Raw genomic sequence first — 22,839 nt, 5'->3', positions numbered from 1 at the left:
TGTGTGCACTTGTTTTAATTACCCGCTGATGATGTGGATTTGTCCAGCTAGGAAGTGTGTGAGAATGTTGGGCGTAGAAGAGGACGGAAATCATCTATGCTCTCTCGATATGTCCAAGGTTTAAGTTTTTTAGTGAAGATACCTCTACTGTGCTGAATAGTGATATTTTGTGGCGGCTTGTAATATTGTTCCTGCTTTTTATAACGGCTAAGTGTGAGATATAAAAAGGAGCAGAACAATTAGTCTAGCAGTCGGACCATTATCTAGGAAAAAGAACCTGGGAGTGTTGGCGGCAAGAAAAATCCGGTTACACTTATGAGCTCCACAATATGTCCCTATACACAGTAGTTGGAGTAAAAACATCAAATGGGTAAAAATAGGGTCTGATGCCGAACTTTGTAGTTGAGTATTACAGATACTCTGCAAAGAATTCTGAGAGCAAATGTCCACGCACAAGCACTTTTTCACTCTACATATTCAGGCAAGTAAGAACGCGTTTCACATTTCTTGAAAAAGCAGTATGATGTTAACGACATAATCTGTTTTGCAGCCTAAAATTCTCTTACAGTGTTTTGGTTCCTATACGAAAACAAAGTTGTTAAAACTGTACAATCTATTTACGAAATTTTCTTAGGGTTCTGTTTTCATGCTTTTATGCGTCAAACTGTTTTTGCAAAATTGTCAACAAACTCAAAAAAGCGGGTTTTTTTCCTTGAATATTGCTCGAGTTGCTGAAGGAAATTTTGAGGCTTATCGCGTTTCTGACGGTTGAAACAACGTGCAACTTTATTGAATTGGCTCAAAATGCTCTCCTAAAACAATCTTATAACTATATTTTTTATGAACCAAAACGCTGAAAATTCTTACAAAGCAGTTGAAGAGAATAAGAAGGACATTTCATATTCCTCCGGGAACTCAATAATTAACAGTACATGTAATGGCTCTTTTGTGCTGTGATTTTATTGAATAAATTGGCTTTGGTAAAACAAATCGATTTTTACTACTGGTTGATGCCGGTCTAAAGCGCAATGGGTCAAAAGCGGTTGTTTTACCACCAATTCGTTACTATACTCTTTGTCTTCCCTTGGCCTTATTTTCATGTTTAGTGGCAGATAATTTTTTGTTTTTTCCTATTCTATACTTCGAGTCAATTCATATTTCGTTAATCTTGTTATATACCTCAAAGGCACACTCATTCTAAGAATTCTGCGCTCGCATGTATTCGATAGGTGATTGAACCTTGTTTTTAACTTTGGTTTACTGTATAAGCTAAGTATTTTGAAAGAGAGAGAGAGAGAGAGCGCGCACTTTTGATCGGTTGTAATGCGTAAAATGTGAACCTTAAATAAGGCCGGCAGCTGCACCGAAGCCAGTTAATATTGGTGGTTTGATGATCTTGGATTGAATTCGTTCGAATTGAATCCTTTCGTATGCTGAATTCATGTTCTACCATAAACAAAGCGAAAAGCGCGGTCTACCAACTATGTTGACTAATGTTTTGGGCAAAATACTGAAAACACCGCACCTATGAAAAAACTTATCAAGTCGGCCTCGCAATCAAAATATTAACGCACTCACGAATTTTTATTTTGAGCTTTAGATAACCTTTGCAATTAACGTGACCCATTCACATTCTTTTCGACATACAGTACTTCGTAAAGCCGCTGTTGGTTACACTATATTGGGATTACCAAGCTCATAGCAGACGATACCGGTTGATAATATTTATGACAACCAAGTATTGCACTTAAAATCCGGGCCAATTAAACTTTCTCCATCGCCATCGCCGCTACGTCAGCAAAGACATTTATGAAAGCATAATTGTTTCTTTAAAGCGCTATCACGGACTGTATTTGGCTCAAAATATCGGAAGCAATCGAATCGAAATAAACTTTCAAAACATCAAGACCCTTTCAACTTCCTGCGCGTGTTCAACATCACGACCTTCGTAATCAGGCATTTTGAGGCAAATATCATGGTTAATATTTCTAATCTGCAAACACAAACAGACAAGCAGGCGGAACAGACATGTGAGTTTTCTTGTTAATATAATCAGCTCTATGATAGACATGAATCTGTATGTTTGTCACTGGTGAGTAACTTGTGAAAGTGGCTTTTCAAGCGCTTGTCGAACGTTTCTTTCTGGCAGCGTTTTTACCTAGATAGGCTTTACCAACTTCTACAAAGCGAATATAGCAGCTCAGTATCTAATAAACCGTAGATTAAAATATCGTGAAAGAGTTTTGAAGAATTGCGATTCTATATAGGAAATGACTAAACCAATCAACAACATATATCCTGATAAAGAAAGGTTTCGAAGTGCAAATTGAAGTAAATTAATTTTAAATCTTTTCGAATATTTAGCTTATGAGTTATGATACTCAGTGGCACAGAACAAAACCTGCAGGCAGGAGCAGCATGTAGTGTTTAGAATGAAAATACTCGCCGATGATGTTTAGTTTAAAACAACCGCATTTACAAACAATAGTGTTGGTATATAATACGCTGTAATGGTTGGCTATGTTTCATTTCCATAAGGCCAAAGTTGCACGCGATAATATTTAATCTAGTAAATATATAACATATAAGATGATATGCGAGGTATACTGTCACAGGAATGCAATATTTTACTTACATTTTTAGCGCACATTACATCTTTATAAAAATATCTCTATAACGCGAGTTGTTCAAGGCCCTGTATTATATTTTACTTCTTGTATTTCAAGCTAAGCTGCCGTAATAGCAGATATAGATACATTTACGTAGGTGGTTTCCGAGATTTTACGTGTCATATTTTGGGGAGCAATGCCGAAAACATTAAAGCACATGTTAAAGTTTAAATAAAATCCAGAATAGCGTTCGGAGTAATACAACTGTTTATATATTAAACACATTCACGTCAACGACGTGGCATGGCAAAAACACATATCCGAATTTTTGTCGAATTTTTATTAAATATAAAAACAATTTCAGGTCGACGCAGACGATCGAGTGGGCGTTTTGGGGTCTACTTTTGCCGTTTACCATCATTAACGGATTAAGCATCACAGCACGAAAGGATTATAGTAAGAGTTAAAATTAGAAAAATACTAGAATTAATCCCTTAATTTACCATTACAAACCATTGCTACATCGCACGTATGAACACGCCGACGTAATCTCGTGTGGTTGTTGGACGATCTTTTATGTCAGGAGAAACTACAACCACCATACAAGCACAAGTAGATCGGAAAACAAGCATTGTCGGTCTGGGACAAGAAAAGCTGACAATAATTTTAAACAGTGAGCAATCTGGGGCGAGCACAGAGGCCTTGAAAAACTTGGAGCATATAACGAGTGGAATGTCGCTTACGTCATCAAAAAGAAACCAGATCAATTCTACGACAGCTCAAAGCACAACTAAATACGAAGGTTTATGATAAGTTAATAAAATCATATTAAACTTTATATGTCTTTTTATTAAGGTTGGAATTATTTGCTTGGTTGCATCGACGTATTGCGTATGCGCGTAATCCGTTTTACGTTCACAAATACGTAACAATCAAATTTATGAGGTTATCAACACACGTATTTCCGACGACATTTCCTATTTCACAACACGTTTTGTACAGGTTTGTCAGTAACCAGATTACTACTGCTCCATTAAACAGCTTAAGCAAATTTGGAGTTCTAAATTACACTTTTATAACCACATGATTCATGCTTTTAAAGCAAGCAACACCAATGCAGTCACTATAATACTCAATACAACACCACAAGCCTTGAAAACACCTCTAGGCTCCAATATTTCTTTCAGAACATACTGTAGAAATATATACATAAAAGCAAGATGTCAAAAACAGGCTACCAACGCGTGTTAATATTGTTCAAAATCGCAATATTTTTGAAAAGCATAACTAAAGTCAATACGAACATGATACATGGACATATCACACACACACGATTAACCCATATGGCTCCTCACGACAAACAATGTTTCCAGTTAGGATAAAATCCTCATATAATGGATGATAGTCCTTCTCACGGAAATAATAACTGATATTGAAAGGGCATTAGGCCTATGTAGATGTAAAAATATACAACAACAGGATAAAGTTACGATCTGTCACAGATGTCAGGGGGAATTGGTCAACTTGTTATTGAAGAACAACTTGAATATAAGTTACTATCACTAAAATATAAGCACAATAGGTTTTCTCATAACGCACTGTATAATTTCAGTTCGAGTACTATTGTCACTGGTTACATATATCTATGAGGCTATCGCTACGCGACTCATAGAGCTTCATGCTGTGTTTACAAGCGTGATATTTGAGAAAACTGTCAGTAAAATAAAACGTTTCTCGGTGGATACCAACGAAACCAGATATCCGGCGGCTGAAAATTTAAAACAAATATTTATTTTTAGTAAGTTCTGGATTTTTCTCACGTGAAATCACAAAGTGGGTCTCAATTGGATTTAGTGTGTTGATATGTCTGCTATGCTTTTCTCTTTTTGTCACGTGTTGCAGAAAACGGTAAGTCAAGCCATTTTCATTTAAAAAATGACGTGTGAAGATAGATGTCATTTTGTTTCAGAAGCCAAAGTGGATGGCAGTTGAGCATTTTTCTTTAATTTTCGCTTTTATAACCTATTTTCAATAATTATATAATCAACCTTTTTAAATATTTATTACATCATAAACTTTTATGAGCGTGATTACGTAATTCTGAGAATTAAAATGGGACGGTGAGAATTTTACGATGAAAATATTGCGTTGTTATGTAAATTGAAGTCTTTGCCAATTTCATGCATGTTAGTCTTCTACCAGCGCAAACAACAAAATCTTTATGAAATTGCTTTATATGAAAACATAATATTTTTTGTGAAGTTTTAATGAAACTTTGTACGTTTATACAAGTAACACTGAGTTAAGAACTTGTTTTCGGCTTGACTTGATCGCTTATAACACAACGACTCTCGAAATCATTTGAAGCATAATGTCTTGGTTTAACGTTAGAACGCGTTGTGGAGTTAGAAGCCTTATACCCTGAAGTACATTTGCATGACGACCTGCATATTGGCCCAAGTCAAAACTTTTTATTTACATTATGATTCATTCCTTTCAACGCTTTGTGTTGAACAATGCGATGACATACTAACAACAAGTAAGTTAAGAGATACTATTCAACGACTGATGATTCAGTAGTGTAGCTTTTTTGCAAATTTTCTTGCGTATAGTATATAAAAATATACACTTATAACCTGTGACGATATGGTGCCAGTTGAATACAACGCAAGCATTGAATGGGCGTCCTTCCTTCAAATTATTTTTCCTCAGACATTGTGACGCATACATATCGTTACAGTTTCCAAATCCGGCACTTATGTTATCTGCTATCAGATAACACAAACGCTGTCTAAACATTTTTTCCAATATCTTTGAAGACAAACATGAACTTTTCAGATAAGTTAAGTATATGTAAACTTTGTCGTAATAGTTTTATCAAAAAGTGTAATGGAGTCTCGCCTTTTGAGGCACTTACAATGGGGTCAAGTTTGGTTGGTAATCATACAAAGCATGAAGGTTGTTCTTTTACGCCTCAACTATATCATTACAGCAATTAAAGCACTTTTTGCTATACCGTACCCCTTTCCCTTTTAAAACAGTGCATTTTTACAAAATGCAAACGTTATGAAGAATTTAAGAAGAGTTTCAGGTTCTTCCGAAACTTGCTTGGTAAAAATCATTTTCCGATATCTGATCGATGATCGTGATCGATATCTGATAAAAAAAAGTCCTTCATGTCATCAGATTATCATCTTTCTGTTTCCTCAATGTCATTTCATACGGTCAAGTTTGCTGGGTACACTTGATACTACTTTCGTCAGGTTTCTATATAAGTGCCGGAATACCATTGTAATTTACGAAGCCCATCTTGTTCGTCAGAGCAGCAGTAACTAAATTTCTACTCATATATATCTCAGCACAAAATTATATCCCGGGAGCTCCATAATTCATTTGTACTGTTACTATTGTTATTTAACTGTTACAATTAACACGTTGTAAATTAGGTTCTTTAACGATGTTTGCTTGCAATATTGCGTTTGAATTATGTGCTTAATATACGGTACCGCATTATATCTAAAAATTCATTTTTTTCCCGAAAGCATTTCCGGACGAGGCACATGATATCAAATTGTCAATGGAAACTGCAACTCTGGGGAATGTGCCCTAATTAATATTTATAAGCAATAAAGTTTACGACTTATCTTTTACATAGGCTAACGTATGCGTTAAAACAAGCTGTAACGGGAAATGTAACGCGTTCGTTCCTACCAGATCGATTCTTTAACGATAAACCGCCGCACCGAACACATGAGGTAGAGACAAGATTTTTGGATAAAACCGTTTATTTGCAACAGAAAACGACCACCCCTCTCTCAATGATTAACATGAACCAAGCTTATATAAGCTACCGGGCTACAGCTGAGGGGTAAGAATGCTTGATAAGATAAGAAAAACGTGCAAAGTGATAAGGCTACTACACAGTACACACGCACAGACAAAATCAATTAACAGCACAGGTTAAAATAAACTACCCAGCACCCACCTGATAAAAATGTAAGTGTGAAGTCATTGATAATTCTGAAGTCAGAGTGACGACAAATAAATGAATTACTCAGTCCACATTTCCTATAGAAATATTATTTCCGTAGCAAATAGAATTTTATTACCCGCGCCAGACCATCGCTGCAATGCTATCGAATGCCAACAAGCGTTTTTTTTGCGTCATGCGGCCTACCGCAGCTTTCGCTATGCGTTGCATAAATATTCAGGCAGTAACAATGATGCAAATCTAACTTTTTAAATGCTAAAGCCTTCTGAATGTCTCAATTAAATTTAGACGTTTAGTATTTTTGTTATATCATTGTAGTGTATATATCCGTGTATAGTTATTTTTGGTTTTCATTGTATTTATTAAATTCAAAATATCCAAACGGTTACCGCAGAAGCACTTTAACGTTTAAAAGTTTGATTTAAAATATCCTAAAATCCTTAATTTCTCAAATATTGAGTCATCTGAATTGCATGTCCAACTATTGACAATATAGTTTAATTCGTTTGGCAAAGTAAGCAAAACTGTTTGTTTCAAAAAGCTTTTTGGTCACAAAAGAAAGACTGAGTGACAGAAACTAACTTTTTTGTAGTGTATTGTTTACTGTGTTTTGTAGTTATTTTCTACTCAGAGGGCAAGTACAAAATGAAATTTTTTAAGTAATCGACAGTCTGTTCATCGAAAATAATTCACTAAATCAGTATTCTATTAAACAGGCCTACGTTTATTGAATTTTCTTTTTCTCGTTAAACGAAAAATCAATAGTTTAGTCTTCTCGTTACAGCAAAGAGAGTTTAAAAATGCATTAAAAACCGCACAAATAAACTTTCAGTGTATCACGCCAAAGGTTCATATTGTGGATCACAGCAGTTTTGCGTAAAAATGCAAACAACTTAATTGATGACCAAATGAACAGCGGAAGATTTGAAGTCAAAGAGAGATATATTTTGCATTAGGGTTTTAATATCTGTTGGTGCGATAATGGGTACTGATGCGTAACAGTTTGACTTGCAACTTGCAAGAATTGTTTTTTTGACAGCAAGTCTGTCAAAGTAGATGGTTCAGAATGCAATCAGATTATTACCTATAACCGAACAATTCTCCTGCAGAATTTTTAGGCAAAGGGTGAAAAAACATGGAAAGAGAAACTTGTGCAAAACGAATGCTGACCTTTCCACCCCTTTGATTTGTGATTTCACTGGATCTGACGAAAGACGTGACGCAGATGCTATGATGCAGGTACGTCAACTCGTAGCATCTAATTGCTCAGCTGCTGGTAGCAAGCAGAGCATGAAGCTACCGCAGACCATTAGAAGAAGCAATTCACAACAGAAAAACGGAACCTATCAACCCGAGATTTTTGGCAGTCATTCCTGTCGGCAACCTGGCAATATTACAAATGCACGGCAGTCGACTATGTCAGCAAACAATCATTTAACTGAACTGAACAACCGAACGTATGAAGATCTAATCACTTCCGCTGCAAGTAAGCCACACAAGCTAAACCGAATGAAAATTTCACATCGACTACACCTAATCCATGCAAGCCAGCTGTTTGTTGCCTACTGTCAAATAAATGTTTTCTCAACTTTGGAATATTCTAAACATTTACAGAAGATGTGGGACCTTCTCAAAAATCGAATCAAGATAACGTCTATGACGTCACTTCTGGTGCAAACCTGCCATCGTTTGTCGAATACGTGAATATAGAATCAAATAGACATCGCAAGAGACGGTAATTAATTATTAAATGCCATCATTTGGTGGTCGTGTAATAAAAAGTTTGTCAAGCGGTTAATTTTTGCCAAATTAATTTTTCACAAGCAGATTTTCGGTTCAAAGACGTTACACTTTAAATTGCACTTTCAAAGTAAGCCATTAGCGACTGTCGATAAATTAGTCTACCTGTCTTTGCCAATTCGCTTTGAAATTAAAAAATATTAAACATTCCCTGAAAAAAACGTTTCGAAACGTAATCTCTTTAAGTCATATGGAAGCTCGCATAAAAAATCATATATTGAACAAAATCAAAACTAAAATGGAAAGTATTTTAAATATATTTGCCGTTTTTAATATTTTCATCGATATATTATACAACTATACAGACAAGAGCACGCTTATGAGACGATTGAATGTGAAGGAAACGAGGTGACGATACTGCCAAGGAATAGAGAAGCCGACACACCGGAAGGCTTTTGTAGACCTGGTATCAACACTAAATTATATAGAGAACGTTGTTAGCATAAAATCAAAAAGTTGGCTCCAAGAAAATTGTTTAATGTTGAAGTGCTGATCTCACTCACGGCTTAGCCCAAGAATTTGGCTAAAAGTTTCTCCTGTTCCTTTAATTAGTATTCATATCGCGGAGCTTAAAATTGTCAAGGGTCTCTTGTATGGCATGCGCTAAATCTTGTTAAAAATTCTTTATAAACGCTATGTTAGCATCTATGTCTTCGGGGTAATCAGGGTTGAATCTTGTTTTCTTATCGTTATATTAATTAAGCATCTCCCGTCTCCCCTTGTAGGTATACGACAACAGTGCAATCAACCCATGACCTTGACGATCAAACCTGAGAAAATGTCGTCTGGCTTCGGCGAAATCGAAAAACAAACACGGCAGATGAGTGTCCCAGCCGTTGGTAGGAAGAGTTTGTTATCTCGGCAATCGATCGACGTTCAGGTTAAACCAGTGCGCAAATCATGCCACCGGGCAGTCTCCACTAGTAACTTCCCAGACTTGTCGTCAACAACGGCTAAATCAAGAATTTGCGTTTTACCAGTCGAGGTATGTCTATAATTGGGTCAAAATAATTGGGATTCTTCCAGCAGCAAAGTATAGCCAATTAATAAGTATGTGAATGTTTTTTGAATAACTTTTGAATTGAATAACTCTGTAATTCCTTTTAGAGCGGGGCTGCCTTTACGGCCAACTCTCAACCGCAAAGTAATCAAACAAGACGTCGGAGGTGAGAGAACTAGACACATTTTTTATAATACGTGATGGAAATAGACAAAGACAAAAGCGTCAAGACTCGATAGTAGAAACTCACCACTGATGTTACTGCAATGCCTTACTAGCCCGGAGTGCCACCAATATTTTCTACCCAATTTATGCAGGAGCACAAAAATCAATAAAGAATTTTCGGCGATAATGCGTAAATACCTTTTTGTATAAATTACAGAGAAGTGTTACCAGCAGTTTGTGGTAAGGTCCACGTGCGCCGAAGGTCAAAACGAAAAGTAAGAAACAAAAGACGTTACTGGGACGAAAGAAGAAGCCGACGACTGCATGCGTCTTATCTTCACTCCACTGAAGAAGATGTTTTTTTACCAAAAGACGCAGATGGCCAAAATCGATGGCCTCTGCCCGGCGTGTATTTTAACAGCAGCAGCGGTAGCAGTAGTGAAGTTTTTAGGTTTAGGCCAGCTAAGATGAGAAGAAAAAAGACCAATCTCAACGCACCGCTGGGCGAAGCATCTTTGCTTGAAGATATCTGGCACCACCTTGACGAAATAACAAAGAACAAAACAAAAAGTAAAGATTTCAACGTTATCTTAAGACTCCAAAAGAATGTCAATAACATGACGTGTGCAAAAATATATGTCAGTAGTATGGCGTGATGTTTGATGACAACTAATGATGTTTCTACACATAGGGTCAGACTCGTCTCAAAGGACTTCACTCTCAATTACAAGTTCTACGGACGATGTTACAGCAACGCGAAACTTTTCTAAAATAGAAACACTTGCATCGCCATCATTGGGACCACATGAGATATCACCTGACTGTACGTCAGATCGCGGATATTTCACATATCGGCACTCCGAAATTGCGAAACCCAATTCTTATCAAGTTGTCCCTCATTATGATCGTTCTGCTGCCCTACAAAACTGCTATTGCCGTGTTCCGACAAAACATTCTTTTCACACTTTGAGTGATTCGTGCACTGAACAATGCAAATCTAGCAGTGCTACACTTCTCAGTAATATTTCTAGCTGCGGCAATGAATCACTTTATTACGGTTGTTACGCAAAGAAGAATTTCTCAATGTCTTATAAATTTTCAAAACCCGATAGGTGTGAAAATTGCGATGTTAAACTTGTTTTGCTCAAACCGAAGTTAAGCTGCCTTGAAGAAAGCAGTCCAGTAGTAAACAACGATACTTGTGAAATTGCCAAGCGGACTATCACGCAGTATCCGCTGAACCAAATGTCAAACGATTCGTATTTACACGTCCTGGACTGCTATTTGGAGGCTGAGGCCTCAACTTATGACAAGTTTACCAATTGTATTTCGATACCAATCTGCCACGAGCACACAAAAAATCAGTACGGAAGAGAGACACCACTTGACGAAAAACTTGTTCGTGAAAATTTGCCTACTGTGGAAGTGAGCAAGATAGAGAGAGAAGAAACAATAACCGCCGTGGAAGCGTTGCACATGCAAGACACAACTGACGTGAATGCGTCCAGCCAGACTTACTTAAAAGAACAACTAGAAATACAATTCAATGACTGTGAAACGAAAAACAACACATTTGATTGTGATTTGAAAATGCCAGAAGCTTTACCTATTAATTACCAAGAACGCGATTATACCTGTACAACAAAGATGAAAGAGTATCCTCAACGTAAAGAAAATGACAAAACTTATTTATCAAGCGTTTCTTCAAACTTGAGGTGTAACCTGCCAATCCGATCAACGACAACCAAAAAAAAGAAGAATTACGACGTTGTTGTTCCTTCAGTGCTACTCAAACATGCACAAGCTACTTCGATAAACAAAAAGGTAAAACCACTTTCTCGGATTAGCAAGGACTCTTCGCAGGATACCGTATTTTACTTTGGACAAGAGGAAATTCGTAAAGACTCAATTATCCAAAAAGACGAAAATCGCTTTAGTACGTCCTTCAAAGTTATCATGCAAATGGCTATGTAAAGTTTATATTATCCTCCTGACTTAATCTTACCTTTGAAATTTTCTTGTTTTAATTAAATAATGATTTAGTGATATATACATTGCAATTTTTTATAATTTGCAAGATGCTGCAGTTATAGTGCGATTTAATCAGCCGCAGATTTCAAAAAGAAGATTAGTTTAAGCATCCTAAATGCCAACCTCATTTTTCACAGGCCCAAAGCTTTCTTTTTGGAAACATATCGAAACATTTTACCACAAGCAGCTTATACAGGCTACAGTGTGTTGACAAAGCTTGCCTATTACCTTTTGCTGCGGGCAAATTTTATCATGCAATTTTTTGGAATCTTGTCATAAATCAGTTAGTCGTAAATCAATCTGTCGTATATCAGGCAAGTTGCAAATCGCCAAGTTAAACTGATCACTTCGCCCGAAATTCAACAGCAAAATCTCCCAGACATATGCTGCAGTGTTTTATAGGGAATGATAATGGAGTTAAGTAAAGCTTGTTTTTACACGTCTTGCGTCTGTAACTGCTGTATGACGTTATTGTTACTGAGGAAGTAGGCCTATAACAATTGCAATGTTTGATACGGTACCGTTAAAACAAAAGTCACATTAAAAAGGTAACATAAAGATGATGAAGACTGTTAGAAAACCGGTGCGCTTTGGCTATAAGGCTCAAATGTGAACATTACAACAGTGTTTTTTTTTCAAAATCTTTTAGACGTGTTCGTAAGTGTATATATTGATTTGTACGACATCATACAACAGAAACGTTTACAATAATTTTTTGAAAAATTTATCTCCTTAAATTTGCAGAAGCAACTTTATAACTTTAAATTCTACAGCCGTTTATATTTAAAAAACAGACTTGTCCACAATTCTTATGGTGTATCAGTCATTAGAACACTCATCAGGGCCGTATAGAGCGCAATATGGGCCAGGGCCAGGAGGTAAATTTAGGCCCCTGCAGAAATTATGTATGCTTGTAATTCCTAAATAAGGATTCATAAATAGCCAGTTGTTAAATTTACCAACTATGCAGATATTACTCACAGTCATGACGCATTTATTCTATTGCTTAAGTTAAATTGTGCGATAAATCAAAATTCCAAACGTTTCCTCATTGAACACTAAACTTGTTTGGCTATATGTTAATACTGTAAACGTCCCACAAGATTTTGTTAGGAGAATCTTCTTATAACGTGTGTCATTATTATAAAAATATATATACCTACCGCAGAAAGAGAGTTTAAATGTAAACAAGAACACAGTTTGAAGGGTCGCATCATGCCCATAGCGTCCACGTGGACACGAACAGATGCTATTGCACAAAAATTCGTATTTTTTGTACAATAACTTTTAACCTTTGTATTACTTCTACATTCTCACTTTATAGAAGCGTGAGGATAAATGCGATTTGCAAATAATAGGCCTCATTAAAAGTCGTAGGCCCAATTGGCCCGTCTGACCCCCCTTTACACTGGCCTGAGAACACTGGATATATATTTAGGCTGTTCAACATTAAGAATTTCAAACATCTTTGCAAACATTACCCATCGTGTCGGTATAGTAGTAAATTATTTAAACTTCGACGAGTTTTTTGCAGATACTGGCCAAGTTTCACGACGTGATTAGTTCTAAGCTTTCGGTTTGCATTTTATTGCTACCTTTATAAAATATTCAAGTGCTTAAACCACAATTTAATTTTGTCGACATTTCCTTGTGCAAAAATATGTAGGCTTATTGCTGTGTTCAAAGACTTCTTTTATTTCGTTTATATAGACATTGTTTACATGTTTCGCGCTCGCTGGCAGCAGATGACAAACAGTAGGCCTATTATATTATACAGCACAAATGTGGAGTGTTATTGTTTACACTAACATTAATACATTAAGCAACTTAGGTCGTGTTTAGGTGAACTTTTGGAATATTTTGACAGCTTTCACTAGAAAGCAACTCAAAATGTCATAAATAAGTAATAGCTTAATTTTTCAAATACAAAACTTATAAAAAGAATTTGAAGTGTTTTTTATACTGGCGTAATTTCAACAGCTTCACACTTCCGTTTTGACATGATTCTGCTTTTGGTTGCAAAACATATTATATTGTATACACTATAAAAGGTAAATGAATTTTAATCTCAAGAAAAAGTTAAGCCAACTATGAAGAAAGATTGCTGTAAATAGGTTTGAAAAGTATCATTCAATCTGGTACTTGTAATGATTAAAACTGGAAATAAACTGTGCATTTAAAAAATCTTTATCAGTGCAACCTTCTAAGAAATTTAAAGTTCTGAAAGGCGTTTACAGTTGACCTATATGGACTACTTTTTATTCATACTAAATTCATCTACATTTGATATGCTCCAATTTATAATGCACCTTTTTGCGGCCGTTATCGCTGAGTGCACAATGGCTATGACCTCTACAAAGGCGTACTTAGGTCGGTCCTAGTGGGAGGTCCTTTTTAATGCATATTATCTTGCCATCTTTGCCGCTCGTAACCGGTGATGAGTATATTGTAAATCCCTGGTTGTAGAGAAGTTCCGTTATCATGTGGTTCATGTCATGTCATGTCAGGGAGGAAATGAAGTAGTTTGCAGGCAAGACCGCGAGGCAATATACTGTATCATTAAGCATTTGTAAAGTTTGGAAATACAACTCATAGTTTCCAAGCTACCTTTGATGTCTTTTGCCATAAAATTACCCATTGTTGGCTTGCTTGACTTGACTTGACTGACTTGGCTAAAAGGAAACGCAAAAGAGATATTTGGCAATAGCTCTTTGGGACCCCTGGCGGCTTTTGAAGCCATTGGTTTGTGACAACAAGGGTCCGTCTCCAGATTTGAGAAGTTTTCTAATGTCGCAAACAGAAAGTGGCAGAGTCACGCTTACATGGCAGGTCTTACGTGAAGTATGATAAGAGAAACGGGCGGATTTTGCCTGGGTTCGGAACTTGTATGCATGGCTTTGTTTGCTGAAGGGCAGCGGCAAACTCTTCTGGGGAAAATCATAAGACAGATTATTGTCGTCAAGGTGTATTTGCAATCAACAGATCAGACACTTACTTTACATCAAATCTACTTGCAAACATCTCTAGCTTCTTAGCGAAGAGTTTCTCCAATAAAGTGGTGGTTATTACGTTACATTATGCTTGGAGAACCAAGAAAAAAGAAGTCGTATAGAGGGATTCATATTCAGTCCTAACACGGCGAATAGTTAGTACAATGGCCGTGAAAGTTAGTTTTTTTGCCACTAGTAAACTATTACGGCACCGGAGAAACATCGATAACTTTGGTCCGATTTTGCAAAGTCAGTCGACAAGAAACCTGGTGCGGACTCGTTCGTAAAAAGTAAGTTATAAAAGTACTTTTTCTGAAGTTTCATTTCTCCAATCTGATGTTGCGAGTTTGCATAGGCCTAGGTAGTGCTTAACGAGAATCAATTTTGTACCTTACTATAATGTCTTTACTCACACATCTGTACGTTAGGTAAACTGTTAGCGTCGATTCTGGAAAATGCCAAACTATAGCTTAAATCTGTTCCGCAGCAGCCAGAGAAAATGATGATTGTATCTTTAGGTTTAAAATAGAGAACCAAGTTATTTTTCGCCCACTAAATAGTGAGGTAAAATCCTTCGCTGTTGGCGCTACTCTATTCTCAGTTAAATTTATGACAATTAACGACACTGGGGTAAAGATTGTGGAGGGGAACAAGAAAAGGGCCGAAGAGAACACTCGCGAGCGTATTATAAGGACGCGATTGTGACCAGTTACTTGTTAAGCAAGTGCGTAAGCTGCAAAGTTCGGTTGTCATGAAATGAGAGCTTTCTAAGATCGCTAAGTTTTCAAATCAGTTTTCTTCACACTTGAAATGCAAGATCTGGCATCAATATTTTTTTCCAAACGGCTGAAATTGTTTTTGTACCGGACGAATCACCGTTTGTTGCCATTCAGCCAGATCGGTGCGCCGAGACATGAAGTAACTAGGGCCTTGTTGACGATGCGACAGCCGGAGTATCAGAAGTAGTTTCGTCAATATGGATGCCAGGAAAAGATTCAGCAAACAACAACATACTGAAATTTCGTTAGCAGCTGCGGTGGTGACGACAAATTTTGTGAAAAAACACAGGGGCGAAGGTTGTTCAAGCAAACTGCATCTCCCAATGAGATGAGTTGAAACAGCGAAAATCATAAGCGTTAATAATGAGCAAGCAAAATAAACGGGTGGAGTAAAAACGATCTAAGCACAAAGACAAAGGTACTCAGCATATAGGGAAAAGAAATAAGCATACAACTATACAAGCGAGACAGAAGAAAGAAATTTATCAAAAGCGACGAAGTACAAAGGTTAACAGCAAAAAATGGTACGAATTCACATGAAATTAATGGTACATAAAAAACAAAGTTAAACAGATAATGAAACTTAAATTGTGTGGGTTTCTGCGAAATCAGCACGAGAATTTTTAACAACGATAATAATTATATAAGTGAGCAAGAAATTGTGGGCATAAATATTGTAAACTTAGTCTTTGTTTGCGTCTAGTCAAGATCGTACGTTTTGGTTTTATCTCGTGCGTCTTTGTCCGCAATCTTGTTGGGCAACTTTCAGAAAATTCTGCTTCTAATATTGTACCTGCTTGCGTTCCAATATCACTGAATGCGATATAAAAAAGGATTTATGGTATTGTCAAGTCGTTCTTTTTTGTCTGCTAAGAAAGAACTTCTTACAAGTTTTTGATATTAACTCGAGTATAGTTTCGTATCTGAAAACCGAGCTACACGGACTTAAAATTTTTTCTTATCATGACGTTGCAGTGAATCGTGCATCATCATGCCAATGTGAATAAACCTAATGTAACAACTAATAGCAAATTCGTGAAAGTAAAGTGTAATTGAAAACCGACTTTCACGCCATTCTATACAAGTGTGTTATCAAAAATAAATCGTTTAGATATGTTCAAATCTTGCTTGATTGCCTTTTTCAACAATGACTGTTTTCTTTGCGTCCTCGCGAGCCGCATGCGGCTCTCCGGCATATTTTTTGTGGCTCTTCTGGTCGAACCGTAAAATTCCAAAAAAATTGTAAAGGCTACCAAGAGTACCGTTTATGAACGTTTCTGTCTATTGTTTTGCTTATTTAGGCCAGCATTTCGTTTATGACGCAACACTAGACATAGAATCCGACATTGTTTTCAGGTATAGATTCTATACTCTATGAGTCTATGGCAAAGGCTGTTAAAGTGCGCCTCGCCGACATGTTTTTTATGGGTCTTCTAGCTAAAAAGTAATATCCCAAAATGACTACTAATAATATATCAACCAAATTGACAATCATTACTGATTTTGCGGCTCGCTGCTGTTCATATTTTTCCGCAAGCGACTCTTTCATTGAACAAGTTTGCCCACCCCTGGAATAGAGCTATCACTTGAATTCAATAATGAATAATCCAGAAGGTAAACTGATATGATGAGAAGAGAGAGATTTTAACCAAACCAAATTTTCTATACTGCTGTATCCAACCAATGGGCGACAGACCTGTTGCTTACCATGCTACGTGTAACATGTCACATGTATTATTCTACGTCATCTACTTTTGACCATGTAGCATCCAACTTTACGCCGTAAAACACAATTGCTACTTGACACACTTCACTTGGCGCTACAATATTTAAATAACCGATTAAGCATGAAAAATACACCTGTTTAAATATTCAATTGCATGTAACTGGAGAACACACGATCGCTTTTAAAATGCCAATTGTAGAACTTATTTAAATTAATTATCACAACCGCCACACACTAAACACAGTAAAGATTAAATGCTTTTAATTTTATAATAATTTTAGAAGCGCTAGTGCCTAGTAAGTAGCTTATAGCTTACTCACGTTCAGTGAAAACATGTAACGTAATAATCGTGTTCAAAAGCATTATACGAAATAAGTCAAAACCTCTGTGGGCAATGATTGTAATTAGAATAATATCAGTTTCAAAAACAAGAGCCGAATTGTTTTGGATTCGATTTTTTAAAATGTACATCTCTAGTCTCAACTTGTAAATGTAGGGTGACGTATTTAACATTATATGTTAGGCTGCCATTATTTTTGTAATTGTGAAAAAATTGTGCGTTCGAAGCTATTTTTCAGAGTTTCTTGTAAACATAACTTAATTATACTTATAACTTATAAGTTATAAGTTATAACCAGGGTTACCATTCCGTGCTTATTGCTAAGATTTGTGCTTATTTTCAAGTAGGTTACAATGTCTTAGAAAATATTAAAGTGCTTATTTCTAAGAAACGTGCTTATATTTGTTTTATTTTTGGGGTAAAGGTTCCAACTTTTGGCATTTCGACCCCTTTAGTGTACCATTTTGTACCAAAGAGATACCAAAATTAATAACTTGGAAATAGAGTCTGGTTTTTTTCTTTTTTTAGAAACATTGATTGCCTTCTCCTGTTGTGCAATGTTGAAGGTTCTACTCTTCTTTCGTTTCTTAGTCGTCCTTGTTTTTAGTCCAGACCGATGGCCACCCTGCTAACAACGCAGCAAGCTAAACATAACAAAAATCTACCTTCTAATCCAAATTTAACTCCAATAAAACCTTACATAATTAAAATCAACTTTTCGCGTGGACATTCTCCTAACCTAACTGCCTATCGTTAGCTACAGTTTGCGTGACCTGCCTCCGGAGAAATAGTCACTCTCTGTTTTTTATTGGCCATTGCATCATCCAGAAAATAAGATGATCGGCAACATAGGTTGTTGCATCATCCAGATGCTGCCTGAAAACTGAGGCTAGCTTAAATTAACTAAATTACTGGCACACAATTTTCTTAGTACAAACCGCTGAGGTTATATAAGGATTATGATTCTATATCATGATAAATAACTCAATACCAGCCAGAACACTGGTCGGCGGTCATAACGATGATGAAGGTGTCGTGCGCTGAAGTGACCAGTGCGCCCAAGTGGTCAAGCTTTGTGACGTCGCATCACTCGGCGTAAGTTTTTTCTGACATTTGTTGGATATTGTTGTCGATTTTTAAGTACTGTACTCACTCAAGTAACTCAAGTCACCGTGCACTCAAGTAACCAAGCATTGTGAGTCAGCAAAATAGTATTTCACATAATGAATTTAGTAAAGGCAAATACCTTTACGCTGACTCACAATGGTTGGTTACTTCAGCGCACATGTCACTTGAACGCACACACCGTCTTCACTCATTGTGACGACCGATCATTGTTCTGGCCGGTATAAAATGATTTGGCATGATATAGAATTTATAGAATCATAATTCTAATATAACCTCAGGGGCTTGGACTAAGGAAAATGTAGCCTAACGCACAAAAATTTTGAAGAACGTTTTGTGGGCTTCCGCTGCAGTCATATACATTCTGGATAAAATTTGCACAGGCCACCAGAGGCGATCACGGAGCTGGAGTGCTGCAGTTTAAATGGCCTATTTTGCCGAAGCAGGAGTTGAATAATGAATACTGTATATAGTAGGGTGCACTAGGTATAGTTGGTAAATAGGTTGGTAAACACTTGCTACTGCTGCCAGAAAGCCTTCATATTTGAGAGTAAGTTTTTACGCTTTCACTTTAATTGTAAAAATTTGTTCGAATCAGACCTTTTTGGTCATAATATCCAAATGGTCACTATAACCGAAGCTGCTGCAGTGCTGCATAACTCCGGCCGCCAGCAGTTTTCAATTAGAAATAATGCGTGAAATTCAAAAATTTTTGCATGATGGTGTGCGCTGAAATCTCAATGTTTTGTTTATTTTTAAGGCTATACAGTGGTGTTGAAACAACTAGATTTTCTTTGTTTGTTTATTATAGTTCGTGAATTTGTCATGAAGATAGCAAATCCACCTTGATGAATCTTGTGCGTACAGGTGCACTTTCCATTATGACCGCCTGGAAAGCTCAGTTTTGGCAGTTGGTATTTTCTGGAAAAAAATCCTGCATGCAAAGATGCAAATTTTGCCGTGGTGGCATGCACTTTAGCCTCAACTCCTTGAACATTTATTATAAATTGGTGTTCAAACAACCAATGTTTTTTATTTATTTATTATAAATCAGCATGAAGATAACAAATTTGCCGTCCATGTTGATGAATGTTGTGCGTTCAGGTGCCATACCTTCCACTATGGCATATATAATCACACCAGAGTTGACACTTTTAGACACAAAATGACAAAAATATCAAATTTGTCATATATTTCTTTAACAATGATGGTAGCATGTTAGTTTGGAAAAAATCTTTTCAAAAAAGAGTGTTTGGTTCAAATGGTTGATCTAAAACAAAGAAAACCATAACTGACATGGAAATATTCAAAAGAGATAGAAAAAGTAGTCATAATATTCAAAGACTTGTTATAGTATTTTTATATGGTGAAGTTCAGGACCGTACCAAAATGATCAAATAAAGCAGTCATATTATTCGTGGTCGTATTAAGCGGATTCTACTATATTTAACACTTTCATATTAAGTAGAAAGGCATAATCTGATCACCTGTTTATATTCATATTTTAAAGTTAAAACTAAAAAAACATGGTATCTCAAGCCTTGCCTATTTTGTTTTACAACTTGGGAGGAGAAATGCTTTATGTTCTGGACCAGCGCTTAAAAGCTCAAAAGATTCCAGAAGAAAGAGCTGCTAAGGTTATTGCAGACATAGTTGGCACTATGTTCAGTCACCAATTCCTTATAGAAATGTTGAAACCTCAATCACTGTACACAAAACAAACTTTGCGAACAATCTTCAATAAACTTGTCCATTCCTCGATTATGAAAGTTAATGCAGACAGCATGGAAAGATTGTATGATCTAATGATAATGGCAGTGAAATATCAAGTTACGCAGTGTGAAATGCCTGGTGACATACTGCATATTACATTAAACCACTTGGACGCTGTTCTTCAGTTTGTTGCTGGCAATGCCGTTGTTCATCAGAAGGTCTCTGGAATATTTCACAATCTTGTTGAAATCTATGGTCTCATGACAGTTGGGGATTTTATTATGATAAGACAATCACTCCTGGGTTTTTTGCAGGATACCAATAACAAGGTATCAATTTATCTCACAGAGAAAGTTCAAAATGAAGATGGAAGATTTATTATTCGTAAAACTGGTGAAGTTGCTCCAGGTGTTGATGTCCCTGGAACTGTTCGTTTGTTCAGAGCTAACAAGGAGACGGTGATTAATTTTCCATGTGGAAGTAGTTTTAAACCCAGCACGCCTGTTAATGTATCTACAGAGATAGGAGGAAAGCGTAGTACAACACTCGGCACAAATATTTACACCAACTGCCATAGTGCTGATTACTCGATTACGTCAGACAGTAGCTCATCTGGAATTTTTGCGGAGAGTCATCGCTTGGCCAAAGCAGAGCTTGGTTTACTTGCTCAAATCATTGGTTCTAATGAAGCTCTCACGTCAAACAAGGAATTCCGTTTACAGTTGTTTTCATCTACCAATGAGCCCCCACCACCAACTAATGTTACCAGTAGCAACTTTAAAGAACCAGACAAAAACGTGATGAACATTAAAGCTACCGTGCACGGTGGAGCAGAACTTTCAAAAATTGTGGGTGATTTAACAATCAGTGGAAACAGCAGCTCATCGACAAGCAAAACAAAAGGTGAAGATTTGCTGTCATTAATGGACCTATAAATTTGTACCACTTCAACAGTCGATTTTCTGCATTTTAGTTCACTGCTTTATTAATAATATCATAATTGGAGGTGCCATGACAACGATTATTTCGGTAACAGTATGATGTGAACTATAACGTCATGTAAGTCGACATGAATAAACTTGAAGCAGTGTTGTAATGACTCGAATCACGTTTTTAAATTACTTGACTTGACTCGAGTCTCGGAAAGTAACTTCACCAAGTCATTCAATCTTAGTCACTGACTTGAAGTTTATCATATTAGCGTCAAACAATAAAGTTTCGTCAATATATTTCCCAAGTTTACTTCAAAGATGACTCAATTATTGAACAATTTGCTTTGTTTCAAAATAATCTACTGAAATGTTGATTTGGAATCTAAGTTGAACTCTGTATAATAATTATCTTTAATGATTAGCAATAGTGTCCCTTCTTCAGCTCAGCAATAGTGTCCCTTCTTCAGCTCAGCAACCAAAGTAGATCATTTCTTAAAATTCTCACTTAAGTTGATACAATTACTTTTTGTTGTATATGAGTTAACCACTCATCAGAATTAGTGTTCATATTTGCCTAAATATTTTTTTGGCAGTCTTAGTTGAAACTTTTTGGGCTTGGGTTTTGTATTGACCAATTCCTACTATGACAACTATATATAACTTTTTTGTTGATAAAGTTGGTTTTTGTGAATTTTGAACTGTCAAAAGTGGCTATATTGTGTTGTATATATACTGCAATTGTGCTTTTGTGGTATCGTTGGAGAATATACCAGTAGTATTATGTATAGATACATATATATTTATATATATATATATATGTATGTACGTTGAAGTGAGATTTCATCATAATATTATGATCATCTATTAGCACAAGTTTCTGGAAAATTCTATGTAGTATGGAAAATTGGTATTTGTGTTCTATGAATAACATTTTTGTACATTGATACAAAACAATATTTGCACTTAATTTTGTGAAGCCTAATCTTCTCATTTGTTTATTTTTAAATCTAACAATTTTACCACTTTTGTAGCAAAATTGATCACTATTTAAGTTGTAACCACTGTTGTGAAAAACATATCATTATTTAAATTGTAGCTACTGCTGTGAAAAAAAAATAAACAATGTTTGCATAACATATTCTGCCTTGATGCATATAAAGATATATATATATTTTATGCTAGTATGCACACTATGTATTGGCCTTCGAATGTTCTTGTAAAATTTAGCGTTCAGCTATTCTGCTTATGTGCGTAATATGTATGATGTACTGTATACAACTACTGCAATGTTCTGGATTTCTTCTTACCATGTAGAAAGTGGGTACATTTTGATGTGCGTATATATACAATTTAGCACATAAGTAAAGCCTTAAGTTAACTAGTTTTCTCTGTATGTGATAATTGTTGTTATGAATGTATGTACAATTTATAGATGTTTATTATCCATAAAGTTTTCCAGTATCGGTATTCACAATATGTACACAATGTATAACAATTTCAGTATAATATTATACATCATATAAATCAAAAATGCGATCGATTTTGAATTTATTGCTCACTGCCAAAATTTTTTATGTGAGAGTGATTGTGATGGTTGAAGTAAATTTCCCATTTGCTTTGTTTTGTAGTAGCAGCTCA

General features: G+C 36.1%; 2 protein-coding genes across 3 annotated transcripts; both read left to right on the top strand.

The window, feature by feature from the left end:
* The first annotated feature begins 31 nt into the window (after nt 1-31).
* LOC143466175 (uncharacterized) lies at nt 32-13,358 on the top strand. The gene is made up of 13 exons (XM_076964813.1): nt 32-118; nt 268-306; nt 403-485; nt 2,974-3,065; nt 3,193-3,411; nt 4,409-4,517; nt 7,710-8,086; nt 8,215-8,335; nt 8,706-8,806; nt 9,126-9,385; nt 9,508-9,566; nt 9,783-10,135; nt 10,257-13,358. The coding sequence occupies exons 1-13, from the start codon at nt 32-34 to the stop codon at nt 11,537-11,539; spliced, it is 3,183 nt and encodes a 1,060-aa protein (XP_076820928.1). The 3' UTR covers nt 11,540-13,358.
* Nucleotides 13,359-18,899: 5,541 nt separating this feature from the next.
* LOC143464901 (protein OSCP1-like) lies at nt 18,900-21,204 on the top strand. 2 transcript variants are annotated; one of them, XM_076962944.1, is made up of 2 exons: nt 18,900-19,106; nt 19,424-21,204. In XM_076962944.1, the coding sequence occupies exon 2, from the start codon at nt 20,083-20,085 to the stop codon at nt 21,202-21,204; it is 1,122 nt and encodes a 373-aa protein (XP_076819059.1). In that variant the 5' UTR covers nt 18,900-19,106; nt 19,424-20,082. The 2 variants fall into 2 exon arrangements, with proteins under 2 accessions (XP_076819059.1, XP_076819058.1); XM_076962943.1 differs by having other exon boundaries at nt 19,368-21,204.
* Nucleotides 21,205-22,839: the final 1,635 nt, after the last annotated feature.

Source organism: Clavelina lepadiformis, chromosome 7, assembly GCF_947623445.1.
Source record: "Clavelina lepadiformis chromosome 7, kaClaLepa1.1, whole genome shotgun sequence".
Taxonomy (NCBI): Eukaryota; Metazoa; Chordata; class Ascidiacea; order Aplousobranchia; family Clavelinidae; genus Clavelina; species Clavelina lepadiformis.
Note: the sequence above shows the minus strand (reverse complement) of the source record. Positions and strands in the feature narration are given on the sequence as shown.

Coding starts and splice junctions, on each gene's coding strand:
- LOC143464901 (XM_076962944.1), top strand. CDS start 20,083: ATGGTATCTCAAGCCTTGCCTATTTTGTTTTACAACTTGGGAGGAGAA.
- LOC143466175 (XM_076964813.1), top strand. CDS start 32: ATGTGGATTTGTCCAGCTAGGAAGTGTGTGAGAATGTTGGGCGTAGAA. Junction 119..267: donor GCTCTCTCGATATGTCCAAG/GTTTAAGTTTTT, acceptor ACCATTATCTAG/GAAAAAGAACCTGGGAGTGT. Junction 9,567..9,782: donor AATCAAACAAGACGTCGGAG/GTGAGAGAACTA, acceptor TATAAATTACAG/AGAAGTGTTACCAGCAGTTT.